This window comes from Haematobia irritans, chromosome 1 (genome assembly GCF_050003625.1).
Source record: "Haematobia irritans isolate KBUSLIRL chromosome 1, ASM5000362v1, whole genome shotgun sequence".
NCBI classification, from domain to species: Eukaryota; Metazoa; Arthropoda; class Insecta; order Diptera; family Muscidae; genus Haematobia; species Haematobia irritans.
The window spans coordinates 150,512,855-150,525,322 of NC_134397.1; the positions used below are offsets into that span (position 1 = coordinate 150,512,855).

Genomic DNA, 12,468 nt, shown 5'->3' on the forward strand with positions numbered 1-12,468 from the left:
GTGAGTGTGTGTTGTTGAGTGAGTGAAGAAGGTATTATATGCATATTGAAGGGCTGTCTCTCTCCCTCTTCTTAGTTTTGGGACCTGCTTTAAAGTTGTTTAGTACTTCATTCATTAAATTCTCCTTTTTTTAAGAGACGAGAGTTTTATATTAAATGCGCATCTTTAATATCTGTTCCTGGTGGCAAAAGTCGTGCTATTATCAAATTGTTCTAAAGTTGACAAATCGTTTTATTGCTTCATAATTGGCCGAAACGTCATGTAATATTTTTCTAGACAAATTTGACAAAATCTTAGAACTTGTAATTCGATTTATGCTCTCGGTTAGTGATGACTTCTCTCATTTAATCTCTCGTTCTCTTTTCACCACACATCCCACCACCCGCATTATAAGAGTTGATATAAACAAATTTTTTATGCCGGTGTTTTTAAAACACCTATCCATCCATCCATCCATCTGCATATACACACATCAGCAGCTTAATGAGGGTATTCTTAAATCTTCAGACGACGTGGAAAAAAATGATGAAAATCTGAACATTTTAACAGCGACGTCCCTGGCGGCAACCGACGAGGTCGGTTTTTGTGGATTTAATGAATAAGTGCCGGTTCTGTATGATGATGGAGTATAGCACCAGACACTGGGTATTACGTATTTTTCCATGCACAATCGGTCTGCAATAGACATTCACATAATAGGGGGATTCTTGGTGTTCGCAATAAACATTGACGGTGATGCAAACATCACCAAAGAAACAACGAGTTTCGTTGTAATATATGAAGGCTTAACAGTTCACTCCATATCACAAGTTTATTGAACTCGGCCATTATCGTTAATACATAAAAAAACTTCATGTCTGCCGGAATTACGACAATCACTACTTATATAGAGGATAATTTAAATGTTTTTGTCTTGAATGGAGTTAATACCGATAATGTATTATAGATCTAAAGAAGTTGACATACGTTAACTCAAACTAAATCCCCAATATTCACGGCTTAGTTAATAAACATATTGTATCGATGGTAGTCTAATTAATAACTGTTTATAGTGATTTCAGTTTTAAATTAAGTAACTATCTTTAGTGTCTATATAAATCACCCTTAACTGAGACGTGTGGCTTTATATATAACCCATTTTGTTTCTTGGGCATCCAGACGCAAATTATATTCTATTTGTCGGAAACATGGATTTTGGTTTTCATATATAAACTGGATTAATATGCTGAAGATGATTAATATAGGTCATGTACAGAGAATGAAGCCGCCGAGTCGCGCCGCCGACCATTTGTTCCCAGTCGACGCCGCCGCCGAATATGTCGACTCATCTCAACTAAAATTTAGCCCCCAATTAATTGAAAATATCGCTTTAAATCAGAAAAATGTGTTAATAATTTTCGTATTTTTGCCAAAATTTTGAACCTTCCCTCCACAATGAATCAATTTCAAGTTGCTATAATAATTTTGCAAAAAAAATAGCTCAAAAAATTAGAATGAAATGTAAATTTGATTGTAAGATTGGTTGTACAACTAATCTCATTAACATTCAAATAACTTCAAATTGATTTTATAATGGATAATTGTCCGCCGCCGAATAGACATATTTATATTTATATCATATTTATATCGGCTTAGCCGTCAAGCCGCTGCCGACAAAAATGGGTCGGCTTCATTCTCCGGTCATGTACACCGATAACACAATTTTACTTCTTGAAGCCGTCAAATTTAAGTCTTAATGTAATTACATGGTCATATAAACCCATGACTTCATGGTGCTTGGTAAAATTTCGGAGTGAAATACTTTCATTTTATTATATTATTACGTAATGTATTTTGCTATACTACAAAAAGTGCGGAAAAAGCTAAATGTTTAATTTTTACACAGATTCGTCGAAAGTGTATTCCTTTGAGATCTTAGAATTAGAAACTTGTGGCTAGATCTTGAGAAAACGGTGAAAGCGAAACAATTGCGAAGCAAATTCTTTGTTTTGATCAAAATATGAACTCGACCGGTACTCACTTTGCACAGATCTTCCTTTCTTTGAGTATGAGCAAGATTTTCCTCGTTTTGGTAGTCCATTGCAAAAAAATCGATGAATTGGACGTCCGTTCACCGTCTTCAATGATGTTTGGTTTTCTTGGAATATTGTTCGGAATGTCGTCTCGTCTTTTTCTTCAAAAAGAAATTTTAGATTTATAATGATTTGAATTTGTAAAATTTGGCTCGATACCACATCCCTGGTTACAAAAACAATAACGAATGTATCGAAGTATCCAAATAATATTTAGTAATTTTTTTTTTGGCTTTAAGAATTCAAGTCGTTTTAACTTTGGGAATATTTGTGAAGAGGATTGAATGTTATGGAGCGAATGACTGTATTAAAATTAAACTGGGTTGTGGTTCGCTCCTTTGTAAGTCGCTTAAACTCTAAGCAATGGCGCTGTGTGAGGTATATGTGTTTAAAATGTTGACACTGGTTGCTGTTTTTTCTATATGGTGATTTGGGTGGAGTATTGAATGGATTTTTCTTTCATATGCACTTTTTGGTCCAAATATATTTAATTCAACAATCAAACAATTTTATATAAACTATCAGTCGGGACTAGGTTATGACGTAGTTAGCTGTAAATATATTAGGTAAAGAAACGGATAATCGTTTTACATATTTTTGTGCTAGAATCCTTCTCTTGCCAAAATGTTTGATAAGAATCTTTAATAGTATATTGTCCATTTTGCTTAATTAGTTTAAGCCCCATTGTGTATTTTGTGAATTTAGTAGGTTGTTCTTCTGCTTACATATGTTCCATGTCTCGCGCTCCCTCTCTTAATTTCTTGTTTAAAATATTGTGATATTAGTAAGCTTTATTAAATAAAATATGCTATGCTAAAAATACCATTCATTCAACATATTATCACAATTCAAATTATCATATCACATGCTAGTTATTACGTAATTATTATTGTAGGATATATGAATGTATAATTATCTGCGGTGACGCACAGATCAAGAACACCCACATACCTCCTATATCTCAACCTATCTATCTATACTACCCTTTTTGTGTACAACTACTAATAAGAACTAACCCTCGAACAAAATGAAAAACGTAATATCTTTTTTGTCTAACCTTTCTAAATTGTTAAACTTTTAAAATCAACTATATGCTGTACAAAAGAACAAAAATAGACGGAACACAACAATAACCAAACGGACAAAACGAACTACAGAATATTTCAACGATGAAGTCAGATATGTTTTAAAATTTTAAGACAACAACATGTGCTATAGTTTCTCACACTCCTTTCTGAGTTTAAATTGGGGAGTGTTTGGCAATGTCCTTTTGACGAGAGCCAACGCCACCTGTATGTGTGTGTATCTGTTCTACTTCCAAGGTTCGAATTATCAAAAAAGCAAGAAATAACTTTTATACTAAACTACAAAAGTGTTTTATTTATTTATGAATGCATCAAATGTCTGTATAGTGAGCGTGAAGAGTTGAGCAGTGTAAGCGAATAAATTGACAACACAGCGACAACTGTCCAATCCAATAGTAAATAATAAAGCCACAACGTCAACAGCGGTAGCCAACATTCAATACATAAAATCTACTACCCCACCACCTATCCAACCACACCACCATATCAAGAAATCCCTTCAAAGTGTTCAATTATTCAACATAGAACCATATCCTAAGAAAATCTAGAGGAGGATGAATTAATGTATAGAATGTGAAGGAGGACCGACGACGACCACAAGACAATAAAAACACCACAAAGCACATAAACGGCAATGGGCAAAAAACAACCGAACCTCTCACATGCAAGATGAAGAGAAAAGAAAACCTCAATTACAAATATTATATTTTTTACATGTTTTGGATATTTCGTTTCTAATTTCGTTTGTAGCAAAAGAAATGTATGTGGTGCTTATCCATCCAGAAGGGGTATGTGGAAGATAATATACCATGAATAACATTGATTTGTGTGATATTGAATGATGCTCAAGAGTCAGTCGTTAAGTCAGTCGTTCGATTCAGTCAGTGAGTCAGTCGGCATTTGATTTAAAAGAAAAAGTTCTTTAGACAAATTCCTAACAGTTTCAATTTTTATGTTGAGGAACATTTTTGCCCAGAAATTCTTCGAACGATTAATATGTCCCTGCTAGAATTGATCTCGTTGCAAATATTATTCCTACACAAAATGTGTTTTTTGATTTAAGAGATGTAAAACGATTTTGTTGTATTGATATGTGCATGGGTTTCATGGAAAATCCTTTTGAATTTTGTATTGGTATCCCTTGATAGCTTAGAAGTTGGCAGTGTACGGAATTTAAAGAAGGTATTTATATTAAAAATCGTTCCAATTATCGATATTTTAAAACCATACAACAAAAACTTTAATAATGTCTATAAATAATGCAAGTTTCGGATGTTCACAATTGGAAGAATATTTGTAAAAAGTAAATATCGATTTTTTTTATTAAAATGCTCATACTATAATTTATATTGACACTAAAAATAATGAAATAATATTATCTGATAGTTGTATTTAATTTATGATATTGGTGGATGAAGACAAGATTCTCATTAAATACAGACATTTTGTATAAACAATATTTTAAATTGAACTGCATCTATGTCGCCTTATAATGTTATCGTTGTAAGACATAAATTGTATTATATACAATAATTGGCTTTAATCGAAAATTTATTTAGCAACATTATTGCACAAATATTCTTCTGATTTGAGCAAGATATAAAGGCAATACCATATACAGTATGTTTAAAATTGTCCTATGGGATTAAAATATCGATATATCATAATAACTATTTTGTCTTTGCCATATAGAACAATGCAACTACTATTAAAAGATGTAAGGATGTAAGATCTGTAATGATTGTAATCCATAGACTTAAATAAATAAATGAATAAAGAAATGAAGCCTCCAAAATAATAATAATATGACGTTGACAACAATCAATCAGAGCATATATAATAAGAATTTGTATCCATAAATTCGTATTCGGTTTTATTTTTGTTACGTATATCATTGACGTTTTTGTATTTCTGATTGAAGTTTACTAGTTAATTGATTAAGTTTTCAAGTAAACATTGTTCTAGTGGCAAAAATAAAGACATATATTGGAATTGACTAAATAGAAGCCCATAATCATATTTCGTCGTTTCGTTAATAAATGCTATTTCAAATGTTTTGTACCAAAAACTCGTTAGGAAGACGGTTTATAGAAAATTATAATCTTTTGAAATACTATCTTTGATGAAGAGGATACTTTTTTTGGGAAATCATTATCTTCATGAGATTTTGGTGCAATGCATTTTCTTGTGAGGTAACTTCACAATGTCATCTTAATATTAGGGGGATTTTTTGAGGCGTCGTCGTATATGCCTATTGAAAAAGATTTATGGGGGTTCATTAGAGTTTTTTTTGATACTTAAAGAATTTCGTTACTAACACCAATATTCCTTTTATATCAATATTGTTCTAGAATTATACGATACAAAAATATATTTATGCAGTGTTTAGGTCATATGAATATGAATACATTGGAAAGAAATTTGGTATGCTTGTGTAAAAAAGTTTGTAAGATAAAACTATCAAAATATTTTCGTTTTTTTTTTTTTGCAATAGAAATGTGATGATTTCGCTTGGCTCTAATTTTAATAAAACGATTTGTTTATTCATATGACTAGGAAATGAATTGAGAAAAGACGTTTTCCTCGTGATAATATTGGATCAATCTAAACGTCATGTACCAAATTTCATTCCAATATCTTCATATTGTAGACCTCTACCACCTATCTATCATATACTTTGATTACAACAAGTATCCTTCCCTCCCCCATTTCCCTCTAATTTACTTCCTCTAAACTGATCCATATGTTACGGCTATATTTTTTGTATTTTGTCTATTTTAACAGATCTTATGAGGGTCCTTTTAATGATTTTGTACTATCAAGAGTGCGTTTTGCGAACTAGTGGGCGTGGAGGCAGCTTGGCCACGCCCATTTTCAGTAAATAAATATATAACAAAAATAAATAAAGAAAGAAAGAAATCCTATCCTATGCACACACTATATATCTACAAATCGGTCGGAAGTCAGTCCTCTAGTTTAGAATTTTCTGAGGTTTTTTCCAACTTCCCATACAAGCCGAATCACACTGTACTGCGACGACGACGACGACGACATCGACGACGTATCAATAACAATCGAATAGTAAACAAAAGAGCATCATAAACAGCCGCCTAGTAGAAAACAGAGAAGCATTTACACCACTACTACTCTATAACTGTGTCATTTGCATCACATCATTCTCACCTGCTGAAACGCAACGCTTTGTTGTTGATCGTTCGGGTTATCTAGAAAGAAGAGATCATATTTCGTAATCCATAGCGAAAAGCCCCGATATACGATAAACGTCATATCGTTTCGCCCGACCAAAAGGCGGCGAAATCGATAAAAAAAAAACACTAAAAAGGATATAGAAGAGATACCAGTGAAATGCATAAATCCACAGCAACAACTGCCTGCTTTAGTGATGATTATGTTTCTAATGTTTGTTTAAAACATCTAATGCGATCATGTATTAATTGTACGATAAATAAGCAATATACTCGTAGTAAAAATATTAACTGCCCATTAAAAAGGCCAGCAGCAACGATGACGACGATGACGTCAACAATTAAGATGACAATGGTGACGACGACGACAACGACGGCGACGCCGAACAACAAGACAAGTATCAATAATAGTATTATCTGCAAAAGTCAAGGTGCGAACAACAGTAGCAGTCGTTACTGTCACTCGGCGCAAACGATGAAAGCAATTAAAAGACAACAACAACAGCAGCAGCATTTACAGTTTTCCAATACATCAATTCTGGCGCCCTCATCATCATCTTCAACAGCACATCCAGCAGCATTTACATCACCTACATCGTCATCTTCATCTTCAACAACATCGCCATATACATTATCATCATCAGCATCATCGCCATTAACATCAGTGTCAACTTTGGCAGCAGCACCATCTATTGCATCCAGAAGAACATCCGTATCGATATCATCACCATACTTACATACAGTATATTCAAAAAAGCATATGGGTCGACGAAAACGTAGTAATAATGACCCAGTGGATAATAATGGTATTAATAGCTGCATAAGAATATTATTAATAGTCTCATTTATAAAGCCATTCTACATGTGGTATCGTTTTATCAAAAGTATCATTTTAACTTCATTTAAACCAACTGAAAGACTACAATGCCACAATAAAGGTTCAATACATAAAAAATCCTCCGCCTCCGTATCTGCCTCTTCCTCCATAACTAACAACAACAACGCCACCACCTCCGCCTCAAGTCGAACAACAAAATCATTATCATCATCGCCATCTCCACGTAGCAAGTGTATACGTGGTGTCTTGCCACCAATACGAACAACATCATTCATAACATTACTGACCATCATATGTTTGGAGACTATTTTGCTCTCAACCATGTCTAGTTGTGCAAAAACATTCTACATGCACTGGAACACATCTAATAGTATATTTCGCATAGATAATACCGATCACATTATCGATGTTAATAAAGGGAATCTAGCTTTCGAATTTGATCAAGTGCATATTATTTGTCCAGTTTATGAGCCGGGAACATATGAGAATGAAACGGAAAAGTATATAATTTATAATGTATCAAAAGTCGAATATGAAACATGCCGGATAACGAATGCAGATCCGCGTGTTATTGCCATATGTGATAAGCCCCAAAAATTAATGTTCTTTACCATTACGTTCCGACCATTTACACCGCAGCCCGGTGGTTTGGAGTTCCTTCCTGGGAATGATTACTATTTCATTTCAACATCATCGAAAGACGATCTATATCGTCGAATAGGTGGTCGTTGTTCGACGGACAATATGAAAGTGGTTTTTAAAGTGTGCTGTGTTTCTGAAGAAAAGAATAAGACAATTTCATCGGGTACAGGCACCTCGAGTGGTGGTAAAATTGGACAACAGGGTGAAACTGGTGGGGTTTCTTCAACTGCCGTTGGTGGTAGCGGTGGTAATGGAGGTTCATCACCCACCGACACAACTGGTGGCAATAACAATGCCATTGCCAATGTCGGTGGTGGCAATTCGATGAGCGGCGAAGACATTAATTTATCAAACACAAACCTTAATCGTAACCAACAATTCTCCAATCATCCTCATCATGTTAATAACATAAATACAATAGGTATAAATGGCATTAATACTGGCATGTTACCAAATGGTGTAATGAATCCTGGAGTCCCAGGCGGTAGTAATAATTATGGACTTCAAATGAATCCAATGTTAAATACTCCTAATGTTGGTGGTGGTGCAACATCCATCAACACAAATATAGATCAATACAATCGCATACCAATGCAACCAAACAGCATTAATGTTTTGAACAATAACATTGGTGGCGGTGGCCTAGGTTTGGGTTCGCATGGTGGTGGCGGTATTATGATGACCCCCGGTGGTATGCATAATGGCATCACCATGATATCCACTGGCGGTGGTGGGGGAGGTATGGGCGCGGGAATGCCTGGCATCCATCAATACCATGGTCAAACGGGGATACGTATAAACAATGTGCCATCAACGCATCACACTTATCTTAAAAATATAAACAGCAATAATAATAATAACAACGATCATGATCATCAGCACTATGATAAACATCCAAACGAGGTTGTAAAGAATGAAGAACTCACCTACAATAGTGCGGCGCCAAGACTTTCAACGCCGTTCTCAAAATTCATCAGTTGGTGGCATTGGTTATGTCGCTTCTGGAGTAGTGGAGGTGGTGTCGGTGGTGGTATTGGAGGCGCTGCCAGTACTATGCTACTTAAGGCAACGATGGATCGGGATATGGAGGTGACGACGGTAGCGTCGTTGTCAGTGGCGGCAGAATCATTTACTGTACAACCATCGACGACGACGAAGTCTAAACCAACAACAACTCATCGAATACACTACAACAACAGCTTATTGAATTATGTGCTAAGAATTAATAAACAATTTGTAAATTTTAAGTCTATTTTATATAACAATTTAATTTATAGTATAATTGCACTTTTTGTAATATTATTAATACAATTCGTAAGATATAATTTTGTACTGAAGATCACCAATAATTATAATTCTAATAATAATAATAGATCACCATTATCATCAACAACAGCAAAAACGTCATCATTAATAATAACAACAACAACCACAACTAATACGAATTTCTTAACGTCCTATGATAACTTGACACAAAAGAAATTTATTAAAGAACAACAACAACAACACATACGGTGAACTTTCTTATATTATAAGATCATTTATACGTATACCTTAAATAATAATAATATTAATATTAATTATAATAATGATACTTGAATATAAAAACTGAAAACAAACGATAAAACACAAAAAAAAAAAAAACGAAATAAGAGAAGCGACAAAAACATATAGAAGTAATTAAATTCAAAAAAGAAAACCCGAAAACGAAAAATAGCATATAAATAAAGCTTAAAGCATTTCCAAAAAAATAAAGTTTTTAAATACTGTGGATTGGACCATATACAACACACATATATACAAAAGAATTTCCCTCCAGATATCATTCATCATCCAATAACCTAGAAAAAGACCACACATAGCAGTCCTGGAAACGATAAAAGATAATTGTATGCGATTTTTTGAAAGACATTTTTGGAAAATGAGCTTTTTTGTCAATTGGATGATATCGACACAAAATTTTGTATTACTTAATTGCTTAAACTCATTCGAAATAAATGTGTACGAGCTTAAATGATCAATATAACAAAATAAAAACATTAACATATTTTTATAAAAATATGGACAACTCGAAAGTTTATATTGATTTTTTGAGTTCCAATACATTAAACAGCAACAACCGCGCTAATATTTCGTAATATCATATTTTTGTGTTGTTATATAAAGTCAGGATAGTAACATTACTGGCTCGACCTCACTCACACTTTCCCCTTGCCCCCACACTACTCTATAGTATAGTTTGGTATAGTTTTAAAAGTTTATAGACATTCGCCACAATTCATCACAGTTTGGTTAGTGGCTGTTAGATTGATTGGTGGTGGTTCGGTTGTTCACCCAACCCTCCCCACCCACCAACTGATGGTCATTCGCGAGCCAAGCACAACATCTTTGTTGGGGTTGTTGTAGCAGCTACTCACTACGGCTGATGAATGCGAAAGGCCACAGAAATAAACAACATTAACAACATTTATATTTTAACTGCCATAATTTTTAAGTCAGCGATATTTGTGTACCACTTAATTACTATACCAAACTCGAATAGTTACCATTACACATAATTATAAATACATCAAAAAGAAATACCAACAACAAACAAATAATTCTAAACATACGACAACAGCAAAGAAAAAAGAAATATAAGTAAAATAATCTGAAAATAATGATAATTTATAGAAATACAACAATAGATTAATAAGTAACTTGGCAAATTTTACAACTTAGGTAAAGCTCTCTCTCTCTCTAAATTTCTCTTTCTCTCGCAATGAAGACGAAGAAGAACGAAAGAAAGGTACTTAAGAAAGGCAAACAATTCCTTAAGATTTAGTTTTTTGTTTTTTCATCTACACCATTTAATTTATATTTTTTATACAATACATACACTAGCATACGGGTAAAGTCAGATGTGTTTTCGGTTTAATGGTTTTTATGAGATGTTAGGGATAAATGTGAAATTGTTGAACAGTTTTGATACATATGATAATGATAATTTAACCGCCATAGGCAAAAGTTAAAGTAAACTGTAAAATCACTTCCATTAAAAATTCCTTTATTCATTGGCAGATTTATCTGTTTTAAATTATGCAATTCCTACATAAAACGTGAAAAGTCCCCTTAAAACATTCACACAAAAAAAATTTTTTTTGATTCAATCACGAAATTAATTGATCCAATTAATTTTTAATTGAAATGTCTTCAATCACAGAAATGATAGTATCAATTAAAAAATTACGGAAGGTCAATTAAAAAGTTAATTGATCCAATTAAAAAATTAATTGATACTATTATTTTTGTGATTGATTTTTGTTTCGATTAAAAAATTTGTTGAATCAATTAAATTTTTAATTGAATATTTTTTAAAACTCAATTAAAATTTTAATTGGAAAAATTTTCGTGAATTTTTTTGTGTGTTGATTTGAGATATCTTTGAAATTTTCAGATCGCTACTTATTTCTGTAATAAAACTCCATTCCATGAATGTATATAATTATAAATAATAATTATGAATTTTATCCATCGACTGATAAATGTTATTTTACATTGGACAAACTATTTAGAAATGACGTAAAAGAAATATTAAAAATTGTTTATATATATTTTTTTTTAATTTAGTAATTTTTTGCAATATTTTAGTTTTTTTTTTGAGCAAAAAATAAAATACAGCAATTCAAAAAGAAACATCGAAAATATATATTATATCCTTAAAATCAGTAGATTTGGTATCTCCAAAAAAAAAAAATCGAAGACATGTCTGGCTAGAAATACTGTAAGCTAGCGTACAATCTCCACTTCTTACACCACCCCCTCCATCACTAATCTAACTTTTACAATAGTATTCCATATAATCAAACTCTTGTACTCAGATGGTAAACAAACGTAATGTGAACAATTCTAGAAAAAAGAAAAGCAAAACTAAAGTGATTATTCACAGTACAAGAATGAATTAGAAACAATTTTTTGTTTGTAACATTTTAATCCAGCTTGTGTTGTATAAACAGAAACACCGCCAACCATTACCACAACCACCCACCCAAACAAGAAAAAAATATGTGTTTGTTTTTCACTCTCTCCCTCTCTGTCATATAAAAAGTATACAGTGTGTTTCATGATTTGGAAAAAAATAAAAAAGTCACCTTAATGTGTATACATACATACAAATTATATATACAATTATATATACTTATATATCTACCGATTTTAAGAAAATTGTAATAAAAAATTGTTGATTTGTTTATATATTTGGAAAGAAAATAATAAGAAAAAAATATGAAAAATGAATATTTCGATATTATAAAAAATTACAAAATTTTCGTTTTTGTTATTTGAGAAAGCAAGCAGCAGCATTCAAATGTAGATCATAGAAGGTATTTATTGCTGAAAGATTGCCATTATATAGATGACGATGACTACACAACATACATATGGGCATATATTTGGGTCGGGGATTTCAACACTATATATGTACATACTCAACATTGCAACACACAAGTTTTGGGATTTACTATTTCTACCATTAGGAAAATTTAACCCTTCTCGTACCACTTGAATCTTCTTGGTTAAATGGAAACTATGGCATTTCTTAAGCAAGCAAAAGTTGTTATAGCACGAAATATATGTACCATTATTCA

The 12,468-nt window shown here is 32.6% G+C and overlaps 2 protein-coding genes across 4 annotated transcripts in view; both read left to right on the forward strand.

Moving 5' to 3' along the window:
* Window positions 1-12,468, forward strand: part of LOC142222000 (uncharacterized) — a 46,689-nt gene that overhangs the window by 4,114 nt on the left and 30,107 nt on the right. The window lies entirely within an intron of this gene.
* Ephrin (ephrin) lies at window positions 6,038-12,146 on the forward strand. The gene has a single exon (XM_075291906.1). It carries the CDS (start codon window positions 6,524-6,526, stop codon window positions 9,359-9,361), a length of 2,838 nt encoding a protein of 945 aa, XP_075148021.1. The 5' UTR covers window positions 6,038-6,523; the 3' UTR covers window positions 9,362-12,146.

Bases quoted from the DNA above. Each gene is read 5' to 3' on its own strand.
- Ephrin (XM_075291906.1), top strand. From the start codon at position 6,524: ATGCATAAATCCACAGCAACAACTGCCTGCTTTAGTGATGATTATGTT.